A 23333-nucleotide genomic window follows, 5' to 3' on the forward strand; every position below is an offset into this window, starting at 1 on the left:
GGGACTCTGGCCAGGATCGTCGCTGTTGAACCTAGCAGATGGTTGGGATCAACGATGCCAGAGTTCTTGCGGTTACAGTTGACTAAACCGCCACCACAAATTGTCTATGTGTCCCAACCTTTTCCCCTTACGGTGACCATCTCGGATGATCTTGGATCCCATGTGTACTTTGGTGCAAGTCCACTACGATGTAAGTCTGGTCGTCGAACCTCACCCTAGGCAACAGACAAACCCACTCCAGCAGTACGACTACAGCTAGTGGATCCGAATACATATGAGATCGACACTCGTTTTTCCCTTCGACTGGATAGAAAGGATGGAATATGTGTTCCTCCCAGTGGCAATAGTTATGTCAAGTTCAATGTCACAATAGAGCCCGCACTTCGAGAGAAACGCAAAGCACAAAGAATAGATATTACACATGTCAAGCTTCTACTAAAGGTTGACGAACAAGAACTATTGAAAGAGGTGAAAAGCGAAAAGAGCTGGACTCAAGAGGTACCTGACTTTGTTGGATTTCGCGGTGTTTATCATAGCGATGCCGGGGAAATACTCCCCCTCCCCGTCTATTCAGCAGCAATACGTATCTCGAGTGCAAAGGCACCTACCAATACTGAAGGTAGGTTTTCCTCGTCTGCAGCGTAGGGCTGAATATCAACATTTCAGTGTGCTGGAATGGATGCTTGCTACTGGATGATGTCAATCCCATATTTGTAGTCCTCAAGACACAACGATGCGAACGCCACTTCGTTTTCTCACTTGGCCCCGAATGTCCAGTGCTCCGTTTGCCTATTCAAGAGCATATCCATATGACGTTTTCCACGGGCACTCACATCTGGGACTGTTCCCCTGTTCTCGCACAATATCTTCTGCACGCGAGGGAGCGCTGGATTCCGGAGGGGGAGCATGTCAAGGTTTTAGAACTGGGTGCCGGCTGTGGATTATTGGGGATTGTTAGTGCCATTGTTGGCGGAGATGTTGTAGTCACAGACATGGAGGATACAGTACAGGGAATCTTGCGCGATAATGTCAATGAAGCGCAAAAGTTGATTAAGAGTTCTGGGAAAAATGGGCGTCTTCGTGCTCTGTCCCTCGAATGGGGAATACTTCCTGTCGATACCGTCACCAGCGTACTGGAAGCAAATCCTGATGAATCCTCTCGAATGCTTGTTCTTGCGGCGGATGTCCTGTATAATATTGGCTCGCATGAAGTTTTCCTGCAGACTCTAGTATCTATCAAGGCGTCATTCAATGTAGATGTGTTGATTGGGTACAAAAAGAGGGGCCCTGGTGAGGAGCATTTCTTCGAAATGGCAAGTGAGGAATTTGACGTCGAAAGTGTCGGAAAGGGGTGGAATGTTGAGATATTCTGGCTGAGGTCTCGGTAGTAGTATGACATTGGATGCATATAGCTGCTTGCAAGCTTGTAATGTAGACCCTGTTTAATAGTGATATAAGCAGTATAAGCAATTCTATAAATAGTACCCAGCAATTTGAATCATAGATTCAGGGTAGCAGGGTGATGATTTACCGTTCGCCTGGCGCTTTCTCCTACCACTTGTGCGCATCTTCTGTTGCTTTTTAACAACATTTATCCATCCTCTGAAAACATGCCGAATTCTGACTGGATAATCTCGTCAAAGTACCAAGCCGATCCTTCAGTGGCAGTAAGTGGTCTCTGGGCTTTGTCCCTATCACAAGGAAGACGATTGACAACGATCCTTTCCTAGGGAGCTGAAGCCCAATGGAGATCGAGCCCCAAATTGGAGAAATATTTCATGTCTGATGATTTAGAGAAGACCAAGCTCAGAAAGATGGTTCGGACTGGCATACCCGATTCACTCAGAGGTTAGTAGTTTTGCTGTTTTTTCTAATAGGCTTGCGACGCTCATACAGTTCGCTTATTTCATTTAGGGGAACTATATGCAAGAATGTTGAAACTCGACAAACTTAATGGTAAGGAGCTCAATCCCATATCTATCAATGTCAATCAAAGCCTCAAGACAATAAGATATTGTGGGCGCAAGCTTTGCAGGCTAGCTTACATTTCATCATTTCATTACATCAGAGTACGAGAAAAACTATGAAATCGCCCTGTCGCGGACTCACGGAACTCAGATCCCGGCGACACCCCTTCCTCCCACCTTCGGCGGTCGATCATATCGGCATGGTATTGCCTTAAATGCGAAGGGTACCGCGATCGTCGAACACGTTCTATGCATCCTTGCGCATGACTTCCCGAATCTAGAGTATTGTCCCTTTGTTCCAGCTTGCGTCACGCTACTTGCCCATCATATGCGGAACGAAGATGAACTTCTCGCAGCTGCGGTTAGCATCATAAAGCGAAGCATGGCGCAGTCTCAAGTAATGTCCAGTTCAAACTTGTCAAAATCTTCCTCCAGTGTGGCCATAGGAGAATGGGCTTTTTTCCCGACGTATAGAAAAGGTGTCAAGTTCATGTTTCGGGCCTTTGGAAACCTGCTGCACAGAACCAACCGAAAACTCCATTATCACATTACGGAGCTTCATTCGTCTTCTCCCGACCCTGTATGGGCGTCCTGGCTCACGAGTTTGTTCATTGATGTCTTCCCGCAGCCAGCTTTATGGCGAATGCTTGACTGCTTCGTATTGGAGGGTTATAAGGCGCTATTCCGGTTCGGGGTGGGCATGCTGCTGGCAAATCGGGACGGAGTTATGCAACAAACTGACTTGGCGGGAGTGAAAGCACTTTTAACACCAGAGAATCCTGTGTTCAAGAACTTGGCCCCATTATGTAAAGCAGCTGATGGCGTGAACGCAGCCCGCGCAGAGGTCCGCAAATTGGTCGAGCACCATCAAACATTGGCTGCGATAAGTCGAAGTGACGATATCCACGAAGCACAGTACCGGTTTCAGCGGGGCTTGCCAAAGATTGTAGGAGGATTGAGCGATACAGGCACTGGCAGTAGCATTTTGAGTGACGAGCATTGGATTGCACTGTGGAGTTGGATACCGCCTTCGAAACGGGTTGAAGGACTGGAATTGCTATTTACGACAAAAGAGCATGGGACCCATGTAAATAACTTGTTTCGCAGGACCGATGACAGAGCTCCTTTGATTTTACTAGTGGAGACAACCGAGGGTGCAGTGTTTGGGGCTTTTCTAAGTCACGCATGGCCAGGAGAGGGTGAAAGAACTGGGGAATGGTACGGTAATGGTATGTAGTGCTTCTGCTTCGAATCTTGATGAAGGTGGGATATTGCCGAAGTGTTAACCTGTTTCCTTTATCGTCAGGCGAAACGTTTTTGTTTACGCTAGAACCGTACGCAAAACTGTACCCTTGGGTCGGTCGGACGCATACCATAATTGAAACTGAGTCTCCAGATGGTGATCTGTCAGAAAGTGCTGCTTCCCCTTCCAGCATTTATACTGCCGATTATGTACGAGATAGAGCATCCATGTTCATCATGATTGACAAGAAGCAGATCTACATTGGAGGCGGAGGGTATGGCAGATGACTTTGATGTGATATACTTTACCTTACCAATCTAGGACCTAACTTATTTCTCAACTTAAAAGGAGCGGCACGGGTCTCTTCCTAAACGAAACGTTGACGGCGGGTGATACGGGTCCTTGCCAGACATTCGAAAATGCGCCTTTAACGGGCTCAAAGGATAAGCGTTTCGAGTGCCACGTCGTGGAAGTTTTTGCCTTTAGTTGAACACTTTGAACGTGTACTTCAAAGGCACGAACCGGCCGACATCAGGGTGAAGGCTTAGGGCTACTAGTATGTACATATACTTTCTCCTTAGAATATACAAAATCTATATACATAGCGTCGATAGCGGTCCATTAATGATTCTATATGTTAAGCAACTCCTCGACATCAATTGACTTCAGAAGTCTGGATGCATACTGGGCTTGTGGATGCCGTCGTTTCAGTCCCTTGTAAGTTGAACACGCCTAACGGAAACTCCTCCCGAATACGGCAATTCACGCCGTTTGATCGAAGGTCATATTCCCTCCAAAAGCTATTCACGGTTCGGCCGACTTGTAGCAGTTCAAATTCAGGCAAGATGTTGAGATATCTGAAGAGTTGTCCAATGCCAACTTGCTGTTCAAGAATGAGTCGCAGATATTCTGGATCTGTAATCGTCACCGTGCTTTTCGCATTGCAACAGATCTGCACGAATGCTTCAGTAGGTGAAACCACTGTGGGTTTTGGTAGAACATTATTCCTCACCTGATTCAAGCAGCGCAAATTGACCTCGCGCCGAAAGACGCTCTCCGTCTCCGCATTCGAGGCACTCTCCTCGTTGATTAACTCGTTGTGTATAATGTCCACCGAAACCGTAGAGTTGTAATAGGCGCTTTAGTTCACCAAACAAAGGTTACACATTTTTGATGCCATCATCCAAGGTTTGACCCTTTACCTAAGAATTCTTTGCACATTTCCATTCGCTGTCAAGAGTATGCGTTCCATGGGAGAAAAGTCAGTTGGTAATATCAAAGTGGTTTCTCTCGAGGACATAATATCCCCCTGCCAGAAGCCATGGTTGGTGGAAGTATCATGCTAATGCTTTTGCAAGTTCATCACATACAAAGTGCCGAGGCACCGTCTCAGTTCCTTTCTCGATAGGTTGCATAGGTACAGCTTCCTCTACAGCGTCCTGGCTGTCCAATTCCGTCGTCGGCGGCATCGTTGATGAAAAAAACAAATGCTGATGATCTTAACCGCGAGTTTGTTTTTGCAATGCGCCCGATTGGAACCAAACATTTGGTAAATATCATTAAACCCTTTCTGGCAGCGATCAGTCATGACGTCTCCAAACCCATTGGAGAACCTTCGCCTGCCTTTCGAACGAGCTGATGGGAAAGCTTTTAGAGATTCAGTGATCGGGAGATCCTGCGCAAGTATACTGCATTGACAAGGTCTCGCTTGCCCTCTACGCCGAACGGGTAACGAGCGCAACCCATTTGGCCGTCTCCCCAGTCGCCAGGAACGTGCTCTTGTCGATCTATCGATCAAAGCTGCGACAGCTTGGCCTTCCTTCTCTCCCCCCTTGAGCGCTGGTCGCTTGGCAAGTTGTCGTTGCTCAACATTACGCTGAAATTGTACTACCGGCTTAACGCTTGAGCTTATATTGGAATCAGTGTGCTGACGCCTGAAGCCTCTTTGGGCATCCTAATCTGGCTTGACCCTCCCACGCCTACTGCCGCTATATTCGATAATCGATATACGTGGAGGTTTGGATTGAAGAGAAAATTACGCTGCCCCTTTTAAGAAAGGCTTTGGGGCCTTGATTGCACAATGGCGGAAGTGCCTGAAGGATCAGCGCCGGTGGACACTGTGGAAGAAAAAACTTTGGAAAAACACGAGTCACAGAGTGAGGCAGATACGTCGGATAAGGATACAAAGCAAAGTTCTCCTGGGGACGGAGAGGAAAAGGATACCGCTGAAAGTGAAGCCGCACCTGTCGAGTCCTTGCGATGTGTAAAAGTCTTTGAGCTAGACACAGATGGGAAGTGGTCGGATAAAGGAACTGGAGTTGTGGAATGTGTATATGTGGAGGTTAGTTTGCAACCAGATCTCACATACCAGGTCCTTGAAGGAAAAACGGCCGTGCCTTGACTAACTGGCGCTCTCTTTCCTTCAGCCTAAGGAAGCGATGTGTTTGGTGGTCCGCTCGGATCGAGACAATACTGTGCTGATGAATTCGACCATTCGCAATGGTGTAAATTATGTTCGTCAACAAGGTAAATAATACAATACTCTTCGCAGTCCCCGTTCACCACACAAACATTTTGATTGACTCGGGAATAGATACCCTCATTGTCTGGACGGAGCCAAATGGCCAGGACCTAGCACTTAGTTTTCAAGCGGCGGCAGGGTGTACAAATCTCTGGTATTTGCGTCCATTGAGCGTATTCGCCCGGATGCCACAATAGTGACACCTTTGTGCAGGGACGAACTAGATCGAATCAAAGAGCGGCAGGCTGCTGATAAACACGGTATGTCGTAAAATGCACATTCGAGATATAATATGTTCTTGCTCTCTCGATGCTCATGCGAAGGGCGGTGCAGATATCGATCAGCTACCGAATACCCATGAGCATGACGGTTAGTGCTGGAGAGGTACTATGCGTGATTATCCTCTGGATGCTGATTATGTCGGAACAAATGTGTAGAAGAGGCAACCACAGAAGATTATCAAGGACCACGCGAGTTGGATCTGCCAGATCCCGAACTAGCCAATCTCAAATACTTGGAAGAGCTGGTATTTCGAGCAGCCAGGAGTGTGTTTGGAAGAGATCTTCTTTTGCAAGCTGTAGAGCGAACGGTGGGCGCATTGCGTTGGAGGATTATTATTTAAAGGTTTCCGTGTATTGATGACCAAATTACAGAATTTTATTCGAAAACTGCTCCCGGTGTTTGAGACAAGTGAAGATTTAGAAGATATGGAGAGCCTGTACGCGCTGTCGAGTATATTACGGTCATTAAGTATGGGCCGCTACTTACTTGCCCTCAATGGTTGTCGCTTTTGTCTAAAGTATCATTCAGTATTTTTAAATGAGGGAACCATTTTTGAGTTGATTCTCAGTGATGAACTCTTCACGAGCGTGCTTGGAATACTAGAATGTGAGCATTCATCACATGTCGCAATTCATTACGAGACCTCATATGAAGTGATTTAAACAATAGACGATCGGGAGTTTCCAAACATGAAAGCGGAACACCGTGAACACTTTGCAAAACACGCCCAATTCAAACAGGTGAGCCTTAGCGACGCGATGCGTTTCGTGAACTTTGCTGACCGTAGCTTACCAGATTGTACCGATACGAAACTCTGAGATACGCGCCAAAATAAATCAAACATATCGGGTCCAATACCTGAAGGACGTTGCGCTTGCCCGTTTATTAGACGATGGCACTTTTTCCGCCCTATTGTCGATGACCTTTTTCAATCAAACTGAGATAATCCAGTATATCAGGCAGGATCCGACGTTTTTGAAAGATGTCTTCGGACTTTTGATGGCGCCGGAGACCCCGCAAGAGAAAAAAGGGGATGCAATCATGTTTCTGCATGAGCTTTGTTCGATTACAAAGAATTTGCAATCCATGAACCGAGGATTGTTTTTTCGGTAAGAATTGATATACACGTTATCCGGAAAAGACATATCTCATTTCCTGCAGACATTGTGACCCAGATGCATTTTATCGGACTTTGATCAATCACGGGCTCTTCAATGTTCTGAGCACCACGTTCTCCAATGAGGATGTTCGTGTTAGGACGGCCATGACAGCGATAACAGCACATCTTCTAGAGCACGATGCAAATATTGTCCGAACCATGACTCAAGCACAAGTCAAGGCTGCGGACGGTCCCCCTTTCATAGAAATGCTGATCGATCGGCTACTAGAGGAGTCGGATGCGGGTCTACGATCACAATACGCAGAGATGATTCGCATTTTACTGGATACCGCACCATTAGATACGTCTGAGGTAGGTGGTCGAAGGACGAGGCTGCATCCACCCTGGCTGCTGACCAATGTACTCTTATCAAGGGCATTGTTCCGCACCTCCCGTCTTCGGAACATGCCGTAGATAACTTTTTACAGCTTTTCTACGACAACTGGGTGGCAAAGCTCGTGAAACCTGTCCTGCAGCTTAATACCGAAGGGCACATGAAGGCAAGACCTGGTGCGTATGATGTCATCGTGGGTTTTTTGACCATCAGACAATTTACAGTCTCATGTGGCAGACGGCCTGGAAATCTTTGAGCTTGATCCTGACCAAGCGGCCGTGTGCAATCATATTTGCGAATTGCTTTGCTTCATGATTAAGCAGCATCCTGTGCGTTGCCCGTACCTCTTTACCACGACCGACATTGCATCCAAAGTTGCACTGCTACTTCGATCAAAGGAGACATATTTACGTCTTTGTGAGTTGCCTGTCGATACTCTTAGGTCTTGCGTGGTTTCTAATTGTCTTGTCCAAAAGCTGCCCTTCGAGTTTTTCGAGTATGCATCGGAATGAAAGACGTGTTTTGGCATCGACTGCTGATCAAAAAGGACATTTTCAAAAATGTTCTTACAGCGTTCTTCGAAACAAAGTCAAAATATAATTTGCTCAACTCGGCATGTTTAGAGCTATTTGAATTTATTCGAAAAGTAAGAATACTCACGCCAGAGTCGATGCCAGATACCTAGCGCTGACCACTGCATCCTAGGAAAACCTGAAACCCCTTGTTGCGCATGTGGTCACAAACTACAGGAAGCAGATTGAGGAAGTGGACTATGTGGATACTTTCAAGGCCTTGATCCTGAGATATGAACAAAACATTGAGCCGCAGCCCAATGGCGGGGAGAGTTCAGAAGAGTACGTCAAGAATCATTTTTCTCTTTTTCAAGCCAAGCGCGTACTCAACATAATTTACGTTACAGGCCGACTCACGACAAGCAAAAAGCGCGCGATGGCTGGAATCGGACGGACGATGCAGAGGAAGCGTACTTCAATACGTCAGATGAAGATGAGGACGGAAACAGCTCTGGCACAGTCGTGAACGGAAATTCCACTCGGGACAAGAAAACGTCAAGCAGTAAGCTTTCGCCGCGCCGTGGGAATATTGAATTTGTGCGCGCTTCGCCAGATCTATTACCACCACGACCATTGGTTGACTATCCTGATGACGACGACGATGATGTGATCGGGGCATTGGCAACTAAGGGCAAGACGGGTAGTCCTACTGCTTCGTCGAAACTCTCATCAAAGGTGTCTCCAGTGGTGTCGGCCCCAGTAAAGATTAATTTTACACTTGGAGGACCAAGAAGAGAAAAGAGGACGCGGGACGATGAAGAAATGGCAAAAGGGCAAGCAACTAAGAAGGAAAAAGTTGCAGACGTAATTGTTGAAACAACGGCAGATGCAAATGAGTCAGCAACTGCTGGCAGGGAAGAAAAGAAGAGTAATGGCAAGCCGGGTGCATTGAAGGAAAATGCAGGAGCGGAAAAGACCCTTGCGTTGGTGCATGAAAGAGGTGACCCAGAAACTAAAGTGGAGTCTGAAGCAGGGCTGTCCAACGGCGAGGGCACCGCGACACCACCCACCGTGAACTCCACAGGGCGAAATGCTACTAGCAAAGAAAAGGGGTGACGACACAAATGCATTATCCGCGCCACTTTACGGGCTTTTCTTTACGAGAAGGATGTATTCGCAATCGCGCTGTTGATCGAGTAACCGAGAGATGCGATGGGAGTCTAAGCATATATTTCACAGGGAAGTAGGGTTGCGGAGGAACGGTCAATGGTCCCGCTAGGGGAATAGGTGCTTGTAGATGTAACTGTAATTATCATGTCGTTTTGCCGGAATCGTGTGACCGCGCCGTTTTAACTTAAAAACGAGGGATGACACTCCAGTCGGGGAAACAATAATAGGATGATGTAGTATCAGAAATGTATTTCTTTTGAAGGCAATCTACAGGCACCAGCACTTTTTGCACGGAAATATAATCTGTGGCTGTTTTATGTCGACTGACTAGCCGAGCGTAGGTACAGTGCGACAGTATTATGAGTTCCAGCTTCTCGCCCAGTGTCGACGCTGTTCCGTATAATTGTACGTCGCAATTGTGTAAAGTGGACGCAGAACCGTCCATGGAGCGGTTTGTTCAACACTTTCTAGGATGTTTCAGACCCAAGTGCGACGAGTTGCTGCGCATCGCTCCCAGCTTGCGCAGTACTCACATGTCGACCGCTTTTCAAAGAACGCTTGCGCAGCCGACACGCCACGCATGACAGTTTTCAGCGTGTCTCGCTGTAGAAGGTCGCTGCGCTTCGTTCATGCCCTGCATTGGGCTCAAACATTGGCCGCTCTTCCAAGGGCTCTTTGCGCGGCCAACCCGACAATTTCTATCATCGATTTTCTATCATATCTCGGACTTACCTTTGGGCGACAAATCGCTCCACTTCATTCACACCTAGCTGTTTCACACATTGGCCGCTCTTTCGAGGGCTCTTTGCGTGGCCGATCTAAATTGAAAAATAGTTTCTATCGTACATCGGACTTACCGTTTGGGCGACGACTTGCTCCACTTCATTCACACCCAGCGTAGCGCTGAAACATTGGCCACTCTTTCAGGGCCTGTTTGCGCAGCTGCCGATCTAACATGGAAAATAGTTTCTATCGTATATCGGACTTACCGTTCGGGCGACGACTTTCTCCACTTCATTCACACCCAGTATAGCTCACACATTGACGCCGCTCTTTCCAGAGTTCTTTGCGCAGCAGACACGGACAACAGTCTCAAGCATTACTATGTACATTGAAGGAATTGCTGCGCTTGGTCCACACTTGATACGTCAACGCTGTCACCTCTACCTATATATCGCACTTTGTTTAGCTGGTGCCTTGTACTTTGTCACGCTCACCTCTATTTTTTCGACATCCGCATGTTGCATGTTGGCCATGTGCTTGTCTGTCATCTGTCCCTTGCTTTCGCGCACATCCCATCACCAGTAGGATTTGTATTCCGTGTGCAGTACGAACAATCTCTATATCTTCTTGATAAAAGCAGAGCAGATTGTGGAGGCCGAGAGAAAGAGAGAAGAGATGAAAAGACGGGGGACGGCCAGTAGTGCGTCATTTAAATAGACGAGGTCTGGCGCGTCCACGTAATCACGATAACGCGTGCGCCAGGAGTTGTGGGCCCTGAAGCCCCTTGAAGCATGCGAGTGCTGGCAGGAGGTTGCGTCACAGGAGGTGGAGGTCGTGCACCATGACCGGCCATGGCCACATTGATCAGATGGTGGACAGTTGGAGATGCAAGTGGGGACGTGCCCACCGCATCAGTGTGATTATGCGAGTCTATGTGTACATGTCTTAGCGCATGAACAATTTACCAAGAGCATGCTGATACGGCTGAGGCAAAGGTGTATTTCCATGAAAACCTGTTATTAGTGTTGTGATACGTACCTTTTAATGTCAACAACGAAGTCACTGCAATCATAGCTATAAGAAAGGCGGTCATCCACAGGGCCGAAATATCCCGTGGTAGTGATATTTTTTGGACTGGATCTGGAATCTGGATCGATTGCGACGTCAATAAAACGGATTTACGCTGAGTGTGAAAGAAGCGGAGCAATTCGTCACCCGAGAGGTAGGTCCGAGGTACGATGCAAGCTATTTTACATGTTAGATCGGCTGCGCAAACAACCCTTGAAAGAGTGGCCAATGTGTGGGCCTGATGCCGGACACAATCAAGTTGGCTTGAGGGCGAAATGAAGTCCTCAATCTTTACGGGCTTGAATAACAGTGGAGCGTGGACATGCGAGAGGAATGCTCGAGAATTGAAAGTGCTGATCACACCTGATTGTAAACACGGGCGATGCGTTACAGTGAACACTGTCCAAAACCAGGCCCCGAACTCATACTACGATATCATATACCATTGATGTTGATCATAGCGTCTTGTAATTACTTTGGTTGAAATATGCAAACCAATCCTGCTGTCAATTTAAGTCCTTTATACCAAAGCTATCACGAGCCTTTAGTTGCATAGTACATCTATAATTCGTCCAGCGTGTTCTGGTGTAAATTTACACACTTCATCGAAACCCATTTGCGCCCCGGAGATCCATCATTTGAAGCAGATGGAGCTAGCGACTGGGAATACAACCAAAAGCACCTTTTCAATCACCAGCGATAATACAAACCTAGCTCGCTAGCATAACCTCAGAAAGTCAGCTCCACCAGATGAACCAACTTTTGGAAAGGTGAGCGATCAGATTTTATATCATTAGAAACGGCAAACGAATGCAGAAAGAGGGCCATTATGGGTAAGATCAAATGTGATGCTCATCGAGTGCCAATAAGCACCCGACCTCATAAGAGATGGTTTACAGAATTAGAGCCTACGTATAATGACAGATCCCCGAGATCTTATACAATCTTTCTACTCTAGCACGTCTTGATGCCATTGGAAGCTTACAGGACACAACCCTGGGGCAGATCTCGTCGTCGTCGGCGGTAGTCAGTGCAAAGTATGAGCTTGCCCGCCATCACGTCAGCAAACTCTACGAACGCGATGCGCGTTGATCGACCCAGCGTACTGTTTACCACTGCACCTTCACAAAATGATCTCTTCTGCCCCACTTCACAGCAATCCCCACACCGATAGTTCATATTTTAATGTCTCAGCTGCATGCAAAAACCTCTTGTTCATTCTCAACACATGGGATCCAGACCGAAAAGCAGATGCTACCCGCGCGGCGGACGGACTTTTTAGAGCTATGCAATCCTTGGAATTTCTGGAGCCAAGCTCAGAAGGCTGCCAGCTGAAGGAAACTGAAATAGATCTGAAACATACGATTGATGCGCTTTTGAGTGGGAAAGACGCATATGCGGCTAAAGCTGCGAGGATTACTGTCAAATTGTTGAATGATCTGGCGAAACAAACCAATAACGAACACCATAGAAGATGGAGGACACCAACAGCATCTTGTAGTCAAATTGGTGGGAATATCATTGCAAAAAGATATTCTACAGGTATGGGGTTTCAGGCAACTGAGCTGGATGGACGTTAAGACGGGACTGATGCTCTTGATTCTCGGCAGAAACTTTTGAACAGCACACTGGTCAGATGGATATCAGCAACGCCATATCGGTCCTTTCCAGGGACATTAACGAGCTCCGGAGACTAATCGTTCATACAAATCAGAAGCATCCAGAGACAGTGAACGCCGCTGTTTGTTTGCGAAAAGAGTGTAGCTCGCAACCTCCAGATGCATCAACTCCAAACGTCCGAACAACTGTTTCACCAAACGCTTTGCAAGGACAGTTAACGGAGCTTCAGGAACTAAGACGATCTATCGCCGTTCTCAAACAATTATTCAAGGAAACCCAACACCGCACAACACAAACAATCACACATATTAGCGCCCAGGTTCGCCTCATGCAAAACCGTCAAACATCCACCCTGAATCCCGCACGAACAGCATTGCTATTAGAGAAGGAAAAGATGGCTCGTGAATCTACGGCCATTAATAGCCGGCTGGATCAGCTCAAGCAAATTGTGGAAACATTGAGAGTGGACGTGACTCGACGGATGAGGCCCAGCCAAAGCCGACTACGGGCAGCCTGGAAGGAGGCCCTTGCTATACAAGAGAGCGTAAATAAATTCACAGAGTACATAGGGCAAGTCCGGCCCACATGGAAGAAAACATGGGAAGACGAACTCCAAGGAATTGTACGGGAACAAGCGTTTTTGAAAGCACAGGAAGGACTCGCTATGAATATGGAAGAGAGCCATTCGGATCTACTCGATATGCTGCAAACGGTGGCGCGGTTTTTAGAGCTCTCAGATTCTACCGGACCGTCGGCGCCCGATCCATACAATGTTCCGCTTGATGTTATGAGCGCAGATGAAGTTCAAGAAGTAGGCCTCTCGCAAGTGCTCGAGCAAATACGACTTGCAGCTAGTGACGATGATAGTGAGCGACGCCTACAGGCCTTGGAGAATCTACAAAAGATAAAGTTATGGGAAAAGAACGCAGAGAAGGCAGAGGGAAACGACTTTGAGGACGAGTTGGTGCAGATGGTGCGTACAGGAGCCTTGAAGAAGACTGGTGGAGTGGAAGAGGTGGAAAGGATCAGAGCACAAAAGGATGCTGCAAATATACGAGCAAATTTCCGATAACAAGAACCAGTGCGCTATTCAGTTGTTCTATTTAGCGCGAGCGACGTCTCATCCCTCTTCGTCGTCGAATGATAAAAGCTTTTTATTCTTGATCTTTTTGGTGTTTGCTAATGCTGCCTTCTTTTTCTCATCAACTTTTCGGCGTTTCTCTGCCGATGCTGACGTTGAACTCTTCTTCTTTGGTTTTCTGAACTTTACTTTCCCATCGGTTCCAGTGTCTTCTGCCTCTTCTTCACTTGGTTCACTCTGATCCTCTTCCCCATCAGCCGCCCGTTTACGAGATTCTTCGTCTGGCGTATCTGCAGTGTGGCTATGAGCTCACTGTTTATTACATATCCCGCTTCTCAATTGCCACCAACCTTTTCCAAGATACCGCTTCACCTCAAAGTCCGTTATCCCCTTCTCCACCACTACCTGTGGTTTCTCATCGTCCTTCTCAGGCGCATCAGGTCCGCTATCTTCGTCATTATCAGCACTAAAATCGGGTATATCTCGTCTAGATCGTTGTGTCCCGCTGGTTGCAGCTTGAAGTTGTCGTAGAAAATTTGGTGTCTCTGCTTGGAAGGATAGACCTTGTCTTGTAGAGAAGCTTATTAGGCAAGCACCACTCTGTCCTTATGAGAACGAGAAACGAAATAACCTTGCGTTGTAATTGAGCTTTTTGTCGGACATGACTGCAATTTGGTGAGAAATGCAGAAGCAAGAGACCGTAGGCCTTTATGTACGCGTCTGCAAAGTGATGCACAAGGCGAACCCAGCATCGAATACGATTTTCCTCTCGACGACACAAACTGGGCTACTGCAAAAAGAATGGAACTTTGGCTGTTATTTGATATCTAGTGTTCAGTGCAGAGTTGAGCCTGCAGGACTTGAAGTGCCCATCGCACTATGGCGTGTTTTTTGGAATTGGCCTTAACGAAATCACAATTGCCTTCAATAAAACGTCCTGGGCCGTATGCAGACGGAGTTGTGGATTGCAATCAGTGAATAATATGTGGATTGAGGATAAGAAATACTATAGCGACCATGCTCCTGAGTGCGAAGAACACTTTGAAATTGTCGAAATATCTCATTATCTGACGCCAACAGCCCCTCACAACTTTCAAAGACGAGTAAAATGATGCTAGGAAGGATTTAAACATGGATGCCTCTGTAATAATCTTGCCTATCGTTGGTGGTAGCACTGTGGAAAGGATTTCTACGTCGTATAAGTAATGTCTATCAGATCTGGCATGCTCAGACACAGACCCCGATAATATGGAAGGAATAACTTCGATGCTGGGCGGATATTTAATAATGGAATGATAAAATCATGCAGAACCCTTTCTGTGGATGAACTGGAACATTGGAGGTCTCATCAAAGTAAGATATGAGGCGATTGGAGGTAAAGGTAAATAGGTTTGTCAAAAGTTCCGAGACCTCAAGTCGTTCCGCAAAAATATGTCCGCAGAGACGACGATTAATGCACTGCGGACAGAAGGTTCACCAGTGGCACCTCAGATACCAGGGTTTGTCAAAAATGTTCACCTGCTTATCCCAGTGGAGGACGATAGACAGGGAGATGTAAACAAAGCAGCTTGCTCTCGCAGAGGACAAATTTCTCTGAGAGTCCTTGCTAATCAGGTTTCTCCCTCAATGCGAGGAGACCCCGCTTGCGAACACCTATTTTGTAGACTGTACTGTAAGATTTCGAGATTCAGAACATAGAGATGGAACTTACATCTAAGGCTACTGGAACCCTTGTAGAGCCTTATGAAAAATCCTTTTTGCTGTGCGTTGTCGTCAGTGTGGCTCCATATGGATCACTGGCATCCGTAAGAGGTAATGAATCACCCGCTGCAAAGCACGTATTGATTGATAAAATGATTCTTAGCTGCCACGACAGTAGGCGATTTTTCCTCGCTGCAACATGTCTCGATCAATGATGTAAAGAAAGCATGGCATTCTTTTCTAACTAGCTAGGCTTTGTAAATAGGGGGAACATGCGTACGTCTATCACTTAATGCCTATCATACTACTAAAGGAAACTACATCCACTGCCCTTGCATGCCTGTGTGCAGTAACCCCCGTCCTTCCTCCGACATTGCAAATACCGATGACTGACGGCTACCGCCCGCTCCGTCCATAGGATTATCATCATCCTCGCTATTCTTTGCTTTTTCACCCAATTCCACATCGTCTGGCTCTTCCAAATGCAGAGGCACCTCTTCACCTTCATCGACAATATGGGCTTCCCTCAATACACGTCGTACCAAAAGTGTGAGATAGATGAAGACCCCAGCGGCAATTACGAGACCTATACTGAGGGCAAACACACGAGCGGGAGTCAGTTTGTTTGTTTCGGCGAGATCTCGGACTGTTGAGCCGATATAGACGTGGAGGATGATTTTAATTAAAGCTAAGCTGGTAGCTTGGGTGTAGCGGGTAAAGGTGACAGAGGTCGTGGCGAATAAGACAGACATGACGTTGAATGGATACGGTGCGAGGCGGATCACAGTGGTTAGCTGACAGACCAATGCAGATTAGAAATGACGACGTTTCTGTGCGAACCATTGCCTGACCATATACCTTAAGGCCCCCACTCTCTACAGCCTCTTCAATGGCCTTAAACTTTGGAAAAGAACTCAAAATCTTGGATCTATAATAATTCCCCATCCACCACCTTGCTCCTACGAAACAGCATATCCCCCCAGTCCAGGCACCAATATAGGCCGGAACGAATCCTAGAGGGAACCCATAAATAAATCCACACATGTAGAGAAGAGTGCCGTAGCCCACTAGCGGTGGGAAGCAGGTGAGAAAGAGTAAAAGGATCATTAAAAGCATTCCCCTACAGTGATGAAAAACAGTGCGTAAGCCAGTCCGCTAAGGATATCGTTCACGGTACGCACAACAGCTACCACAAAATCGACACATACCCAAATCCCATCCCATGTATCAGGGCCGCAAAGCTGGTCAAGAATGCAATTATTTGTTCATGGAACAGGAGGAATATCACTAGCCCAAGCAATGACATTCCGCTGAGTATCCATATTGGGAGCCACTGGCGAGTGAACAAGAATCGAATGCTTGGGATGCGTGACAAGAGGGATCGAGGAGATGTATGGTGGTAATCTGACATTTTACTTTACGTTTAGGGGTTGGACGGGATTTGCTTTGCGGATTAGGTGTCGAGATGAGCAAAATATATCGGATTGGCGATTAGGTTTAAGCGTGTTAAAAAAGAGAGGCAAATCAGAAATGCGTCCTGTCCTCAACCGTCGGTTGATGGAACCATCTGCCAGCCATACAGCTCCAGCATCTGGTAAAAGTCCTTGCTGTCCTCGTCGTCGTCGTCGTCGTTGTTGGTTGTTTTCCAAATTGCTATTGAAAATGCGCAGAGAACTGCAAAAGCCAAACTAATGACGAGGGTCGATTAGCGGGTCATGCCAAGCCACACGAGTGTTCCAACTGTCAGATCGTCGCCGTATTTGTTTATCCTATCTTTTTGTTTTTCATGGAGGACTCGAATCAATCACTCCAAGAAGAGGAATGCTTGGCGCTATCTTCCATCTACGGCCGGGATTTTCACCAAGACCCTCATCTCCCGGACTCTGCTGATATCACCTTGCATCTCGCGCCGGGGCCCGTTATCCTACGATGTCATTTTCCGACGACCTATCCTTCAGATGAACCACCTTATTATGAGCTTGTAGCAGAGTGGCATAACCGGGCAGGAGTTGCACATGGGATATCAGAGTCAGTACGGAAAAAGGTGGACGAGAGGTTGCTGGATCTATTTGTTCCTGGGCAGGTTGTCGTGTTTGAATGGATTGCAAGTTTGCAGGAAATATTGGAAGAAGCGTACGGGAGGGAAGACGAACGTGAACCTGATGAGCCACAATCACCACCAGCATCCATACAAACCACTCCTCTAGTTCATAAACCCCCTTCTCCAATCTCAGAGCCCAGCGAAGACGGAGACACAACCTTCCCAATGACGCTCCCACCAGACTGTCCTCCCATAACTCACTCGGTGAATCCCGTAATCGATCGGAAAAGCATATTTATTGCTCATGTAGCGCCCATTGTGTCCCCAGCAGATGCAGCAACAGTGGTGCAGGCGCTTTTGAGCAACAAACGCATCATGCGCGCGACACACAACATTTCTGCATACCGGATTGTAGAGAACAATGGTGTCGTACGACAGGACTGCGATGATGATGGGGAGACGGCTGCCGGTGGCAGATTATTGCACATGTTACAATTGGCGGATGTGCGAGGGGCGGTCGTTGTTGTGTCGAGGTGGTATGGTGGGATCCAGCTAGGGCCGGCGCGATTTAAGCATATTAATAATGTTGCAAGGACGCTGTTGGAGCATTGTGGGTTCATCCAATCTGGAAGTGACATGCGTGGAAAAGGCAAGAGCGGGAAAAAACGATGAATCCAGCATGTGCTGGTTGGAGTTCTCTAGCATCTGTACATAGACCAGGTCTCTTTGGAAGATCGTAGTATAATAGTATCCTATTATTCAACATACCCTACAACTACATTCCTTTCAAGTACAATCTATTATACTTTTTTCATGAGGGTCGTATCTACATTAATATCACGTTCGCTTCATGCGTCCCCACAAGACCAGGTACGCAATCGCCCGTACCAAAACGGTCAAAACCGCGACCATAGTCATATTAAAAGCCCAATCGCTATTCGCACTCTCGAAATCCAACAATCTCAACGCATCCTCACCAGTCCGGTACAAACAGATCCCATCACGGACATCAGCATCTGAGCAATAAAACTCGAGCCCGTCAAACTCTTGGCTGGCTGTAATGCGGGATACATATCTTGTCAAAAAGGCATAGTTGATACCAGCGAGGAAGGCTGGCATTTTAACGGAAAGGAACCCAGACATCATGACTTGAAGGGAGATAACCGTCGACATGATTTGCACAGAGAATCCGACACTGTTCACCATTGCACAAAAAGCAATCCCGATACTTTCGCCAGTATTTATCTGACAGTGATCGAGGTGTTAGTGATATAGTGTAAGAACAGTTTTAACGACGCTCAACTTACGAAGCAAAAGACAACGTAGAAAAAGACAAGAAAGTTTGAAAGGGACGCCTGAAGTCCAATCACATAGATCGTAAACACAGAATATATCAACGCACTTGCAATTTCTGCCCCAATGAAAACAAGAGTAAGATTTCACGCCTTCTACGGGCAATTATAAGAGCACTTACCAAATGGCAACTCATTGGTCAAGTAACTGAAAAAGAAGGAGGCAACGCTGTACACATTATCCCTGTACTCGAATTTCATCAGGTTGAGTTCTTGTGGGAAGACGGCGATGCAGTTGAGCATTCCGACAAAAATGAGGGAACCCTGCTGTTGCTGTAATAAGACGAATTAGAATCTCGTACAATACTGATGGTTCAAAAACGGCCAACATACCAAAAGACCCATCCGTGCTTGAACAGAAGGCTGATTCTTACTCAACCGTGCAAAATATCTGTAAAGATCAAGACAACGTTAGTATCCTACCGTAATTTACTCAATGTGCAAGCACTCACAAGGTGAAAATAATGCCCAAGGCAACTACTTGCATAATCCTCGCCGCTGCCAAGTTCACCTGACGTCTCATATTCACAATACTCCTCCTAATCAAAACCCCTAATGACGTCCCAAGCGGCGCACGCTGTCGATATTGCAAACCCGCAAAGTCCACAGAAGTCAATACAGCGTCCTCGCTCTTTTGAACTTTTGCCTTTCCATCCGTCGTCCACCGTACAACCAACTCATCAACTCTCTTCCGACTGCGTTCTTCAGCCTCCGCGTTACGCAAGTCTACTGAAGACAGATCCAGGGCAAAATCGGCTGGGTTGGTCAGCGGCGGTATAACGTGGTTCAAAGATGCTAGGTAAGGGATCATAGAACGAGCTGGACCCGAATAAATGGGTCGGCCGCCTCGGGCGAGGAGAAGGATTTGATCAAATAGTTTGACAATGTCAGAGCGAGGTTGGTGAATTGAGACAATAATCGTTCGGCCGCCGGTACTGGCCATTTCTTTCAGTTGGGTCATGAGGTTGTGTGACGTATAGGCGTCCAAACCACTTGTAGGTTCTAAAACACACAGTTTTAGATACCAAATCACCAGATGATAGAATCAACATCCGACTCACCGTCAATAACCAAAACGGCCGGGTTGGTCAACATCTGAATCCCAATACTCAATCGTCGCTTCTCACCGCCAGAAAGACCCTACACAGCACACTATCACGATCCTGCATGTATCGACCACAAAAAAGAATGTCTCAGCCTACCTTGACGACGCCCTCTCCTCCCACAACCCTGTCCGCGCAATCTTTCAATCCTAGCTCAAAAAGAACCTTCTCCGCTCGCTCAATCTTCTCCCCAACACTCATTTCCCTCGGCAATCTCAACAGCGCCGCATACCGTAAAGTTTCGCGTGCTGTGAGAGCAGGCAAGAGGTGGTTGTCGTCCTGGACGACCAGCGAGCAAATGGACGCAATTTGGGCTGAAGAGTCAAGTTCAACGCCCTTGTATAATATACGCCCCGTTTGGGTCGTTTGGGTCAGCGGGCCGGTGTGGAGGGGTCGACCCATGAGGAGATTTAGGAGGGTAGATTTTCCGGCCCCGGATGCTCCCAAGATGACAGATAGTTGTCCAGATGGGAATTCCGCCGTGATATTTTGGAGGATAGGAGTAACCGTTGCCGTCGTCTCCTTTGCCGGATAGGCCTTTTTGGAAATGTACAGCGAGACATCATCCAGTCGAATATCAATTCTCGGAACGCTGGCCTCCCCCCGCTGCATCTCTTCATCAATCGCGAGAGTTCGGTCCTTCTTATCCCCATTCTTCCGCATAATCGCCGAAGCATGTCGAACACCAGAATGGGGCTTAAGTCTCAACACCAAACCAGTGAGGAACATCAGAATGGCATAATTGACGATCAACGCAACAATAGGGGTGGTATAATCGTTGGACTTGAAACCCAAGCTCTTTAAGATGCTTTCGCCCTGGCAGCGCGGGTCCTGCCCGTTAGTGCCGAGTTCGGGGCATGCGTACTCATTGTTCGTAAACTCATTGGTGGCTAGTAGGCGGTAGCCGTAAGTGATGTATGAGATTTCCTGCAGTTGTGGATTAACAAAGAGCAAAATCGGGTGTGAAAACATGAGGTTATTCGCAATAATACCTTGAACCATCGCAGGTAGACGGGAATTTGATCGACCTGGATAAACACGTAAAGCAATTAGCTCAAAAAAAACCGGAGAAAATGGCAAAGACCAGCCATTTACGAACCTGAATGAAAAACCCAGAGGACGTCGACAAGAAGGTGAAAAACGAGTTTCCAATCAAAGAGGCTGTGGCAAAATCTCTCGCCCATGAGATGCAAAAGTACGCCCATCCGATCCTATCACCACGTATCCATTAGCATCCAAGCAACCTAAAGCACAACACGTTTGCAGGCAAACTCACGTTACAAACTGCATCAATACGTTTCCGCCAGCGAAAACTCCCAAATGCCACATTTCATCTGTCCGCAACCCAGACATAAAGTACAGAATGACGGAAAAGAGGCAAGCCAAGACCACATAGAGGAAGAAGTTGGCGACCAACCAGCCGAGGAGGTATGGAATCACGCCGTACATTTTGTCCAGTCGCTCGCGGTCAAATACCTTCATTCTAAGACAGAACGTAAGCATCACTGCGGGAGGTCCGAAAGAAAGATCCTGGAATGCTTACTCCATGGAAAGTTTGTAGATCATGAACATGAGGCCAAGGTAATTTTGTACGGAGGCTGTAATGTACAACATCGATTTACGACCAAGAATCCCACTCTGAAAGTCCAAAATCGAGAGTTGGTCTGTCATGCGCACTAGATATCCGTTGGTAGAGCAAAACTAACCTGGGTCTCATCCAACTTGTAAAAAACATAGCCAACAGCCGTAGCCAAAGTCAAAACTTCCAGGACTGATCCCCAAAGCGTAAGTCGGTCCTGTAACAAATTTCTAAAAGTTCTCTCGGCAAGAATTTGGGTTTGTCCCAAAAAGGACGCTCCAATCTGCTTGTTCGGCATAAAGGCACAGGGTTCCTTTGTCTTCTCTTCCACAGATGGAAGTAAAATCTCCATCTCAATGCCCTCCCCGGTGCGTCCAGTCTTCCATGCTTCAACAAGAGTCTTGACTCTCTCCTTTCCTTCCTCTTCTGCCTTTTCATCCCGATTATCCACACTCGTGACATCAATCAAAAAGTCAGCCGGGTTAACTTGATCGGGAATATCGTAGCCCAGCTTGGCAAAATAGTCCAAAACAGTTGCGCGTGCGCCGGAATAGACAAGATCACCCCGGCTGAGAAGAACGATGGAGTCAAAGAGGTCAAAGATATCGGATCGGGGTTGATGGATCGAGACACATATCGTTCGGCCTTTTCGACAGAGGGAGACGAGGGTTTCAATCAAGCTGTGGGACGTGAACGCATCCAGACCTGTGGAAGGGTGTCAGTATGCTGTGGTAGAATGGTAGAATGATGCGCCTACATAGCCCACACTTACCAGTGGTAGGCTCATCCATAAAGATGATACTGGGGTTAAGCAGGAGTTGGACACCCACCCTACGCATATCACAAAATAAATCGTCTGAGATGATCAGAGCCCCTCGTAAAATCTCGACCCATTACAACGTACGATACACGTCTCTTTTCGCCTCCGGATATCCCTTTCCGCCACTCATCGCCAACAATGGTATCCGCACATTCTTTCAGTCCCAATTCCAAAATAACGTCCTCGACCAGTTTATATTTCTGACTTCGCGGCATGTCATTGGGGAGTCGCAGACGGGCGGCATAGCGGAGGGTTTCGCGGACTAGCACAATGCTGTCAGAGATGCGCTCGGTGTGACCAATAGTGTGTGCACTAAATACCGGTTAAATAGGGCAACAGCTGATCACTCTGTTGGACGTATGCAACACGACCGGTAGCAATATAGGTCTTGGCTGGACGGTTGTTGATCAGGATTTGGCCGGTAGTTTGGACATTGGTGACGCGACCTAGTTTTTTTCAATGTGAGCGTGTAGATTGTCGCAGCAAGTGATTTTGGATTTTTTTACCTGCCATAGCATTCAACAGTGTAGTCTACAAACATATCATGGTCAGTCAAAGCTGTAAAAAAGACATCTCAATAGTGTATCCGATCATCACCTTTCCACTCCCACTCCCGCCCTGTTTAAATAACCAAGAACCATTACTATCACCCGCAAGTCAAAAATCCCGGCAGAAACAAAAGTAAAGCATACCATAATGGCCAGCAACTTGCCACTTGGAACGTGCAGACCCACATTCCTCAGCACCTCTGTCCCTGTAACGCGCCTTGCACCCTGCCATCCACCCCCAACCGACACATACAAGTCGCGAACGCTAATATCCGCCGGCTCGACGTGGTCAAAGTTGTCCATAAAGTGCAAAAGAAAAGCAACTCAAGGACTAACTGTTCAAAACCACCAAGACGACGAAAAGACCAACTTAATTCATTCGGAAGGACGGAAACTTTGGAATGAAATTTAACCTCGGAATGGAATTTAACAAAAACTTGTTCATATCCCCATTTCAACACTTTTTGTGCCAGCTTTGCGTCCAGCCGGCCGATCGGAAATTTCACACT

The 23333-nt window shown here is 47.1% G+C and overlaps 9 protein-coding genes across 10 annotated transcripts; 5 read left to right on the forward strand and 4 right to left on the reverse strand.

Moving 5' to 3' along the window:
• The first annotated feature begins 11 nt into the window (after window positions 1-11).
• Window positions 12-1489, forward strand: SPPG_02675 (uncharacterized protein). Its single transcript, XM_016750959.1, has 3 exons — window positions 12-190; window positions 245-619; window positions 718-1489. Exons 1-3 carry the CDS (start codon window positions 55-57, stop codon window positions 1386-1388), a joined length of 1182 nt encoding a protein of 393 aa, XP_016610226.1. The 5' UTR covers window positions 12-54; the 3' UTR covers window positions 1389-1489.
• Window positions 1490-1496: 7 nt separating this feature from the next.
• Window positions 1497-3814, forward strand: SPPG_02676 (uncharacterized protein). The gene is made up of 6 exons (XM_016750960.1): window positions 1497-1667; window positions 1731-1848; window positions 1915-1956; window positions 2069-3196; window positions 3274-3484; window positions 3559-3814. Exons 1-6 carry the CDS (start codon window positions 1611-1613, stop codon window positions 3698-3700), a joined length of 1698 nt encoding a protein of 565 aa, XP_016610227.1. The 5' UTR covers window positions 1497-1610; the 3' UTR covers window positions 3701-3814.
• Window positions 3663-4731, reverse strand: SPPG_02677 (uncharacterized protein). Its single transcript, XM_016750961.1, has 4 exons — window positions 4581-4731; window positions 4413-4519; window positions 4223-4349; window positions 3663-4162 (listed from the first exon to the last, which is right to left on the reverse strand). The coding sequence occupies exons 1-4, from the start codon at window positions 4677-4679 to the stop codon at window positions 3866-3868; spliced, it is 630 nt and encodes a 209-aa protein (XP_016610228.1). The 5' UTR covers window positions 4680-4731; the 3' UTR covers window positions 3663-3865.
• A 78-nt stretch (window positions 4732-4809) lies between these two features.
• Window positions 4810-9504, forward strand: SPPG_02678. Of its 2 annotated transcripts, XM_016750962.1 has the most exons (17): window positions 4810-5060; window positions 5134-5551; window positions 5637-5736; window positions 5804-5885; window positions 5945-5991; window positions 6065-6100; window positions 6169-6320; window positions 6385-6481; window positions 6542-6619; window positions 6683-6753; window positions 6809-7122; window positions 7175-7484; window positions 7547-7682; window positions 7744-7923; window positions 7983-8152; window positions 8212-8360; window positions 8426-9504. In XM_016750962.1, the coding sequence occupies exons 2-17, from the start codon at window positions 5291-5293 to the stop codon at window positions 9132-9134; spliced, it is 2892 nt and encodes a 963-aa protein (XP_016610229.1). In that variant the 5' UTR covers window positions 4810-5060; window positions 5134-5290; the 3' UTR covers window positions 9135-9504. The 2 variants fall into 2 exon arrangements, with proteins under 2 accessions (XP_016610229.1, XP_016610230.1); XM_016750963.1 differs by having other exon boundaries at window positions 4810-5551.
• A 2597-nt stretch (window positions 9505-12101) lies between these two features.
• SPPG_02679 (uncharacterized protein) lies at window positions 12102-13717 on the forward strand. The gene is made up of 2 exons (XM_016750964.1): window positions 12102-12521; window positions 12590-13717. The coding sequence occupies exons 1-2, from the start codon at window positions 12110-12112 to the stop codon at window positions 13669-13671; spliced, it is 1494 nt and encodes a 497-aa protein (XP_016610231.1). The 5' UTR covers window positions 12102-12109; the 3' UTR covers window positions 13672-13717.
• SPPG_02680 (uncharacterized protein) lies at window positions 13224-14405 on the reverse strand. Its single transcript, XM_016750965.1, has 3 exons — window positions 14312-14405; window positions 14031-14248; window positions 13224-13970 (listed from the first exon to the last, which is right to left on the reverse strand). The coding sequence occupies exons 1-3, from the start codon at window positions 14341-14343 to the stop codon at window positions 13720-13722; spliced, it is 501 nt and encodes a 166-aa protein (XP_016610232.1). The 5' UTR covers window positions 14344-14405; the 3' UTR covers window positions 13224-13719.
• Window positions 14406-15532: 1127 nt separating this feature from the next.
• SPPG_02681 (uncharacterized protein) lies at window positions 15533-17092 on the reverse strand. Its single transcript, XM_016750966.1, has 3 exons — window positions 16590-17092; window positions 16240-16501; window positions 15533-16175 (listed from the first exon to the last, which is right to left on the reverse strand). The coding sequence occupies exons 1-3, from the start codon at window positions 16790-16792 to the stop codon at window positions 15699-15701; spliced, it is 942 nt and encodes a 313-aa protein (XP_016610233.1). The 5' UTR covers window positions 16793-17092; the 3' UTR covers window positions 15533-15698.
• On the forward strand, window positions 17058-18219 carry SPPG_02682 (uncharacterized protein). The gene has a single exon (XM_016750967.1). It carries the CDS (start codon window positions 17168-17170, stop codon window positions 18092-18094), a length of 927 nt encoding a protein of 308 aa, XP_016610234.1. The 5' UTR covers window positions 17058-17167; the 3' UTR covers window positions 18095-18219.
• Window positions 18157-23288, reverse strand: SPPG_02683 (uncharacterized protein). Its single transcript, XM_016750968.1, has 18 exons — window positions 22969-23288; window positions 22874-22894; window positions 22783-22807; window positions 22597-22722; window positions 22361-22538; window positions 22229-22287; window positions 21584-22161; window positions 21421-21515; window positions 21154-21360; window positions 20977-21088; window positions 20870-20905; window positions 19977-20804; window positions 19836-19914; window positions 19227-19776; window positions 19108-19165; window positions 18897-19047; window positions 18730-18833; window positions 18157-18667 (listed from the first exon to the last, which is right to left on the reverse strand). The coding sequence occupies exons 1-18, from the start codon at window positions 23125-23127 to the stop codon at window positions 18260-18262; spliced, it is 3774 nt and encodes a 1257-aa protein (XP_016610235.1). The 5' UTR covers window positions 23128-23288; the 3' UTR covers window positions 18157-18259.
• Window positions 23289-23333: the final 45 nt, after the last annotated feature.

This window comes from Spizellomyces punctatus (genome assembly GCF_000182565.1).
Source record: "Spizellomyces punctatus DAOM BR117 chromosome Unknown supercont1.4, whole genome shotgun sequence".
Classification (NCBI taxonomy): domain Eukaryota; kingdom Fungi; phylum Chytridiomycota; class Chytridiomycetes; order Spizellomycetales; family Spizellomycetaceae; genus Spizellomyces; species Spizellomyces punctatus.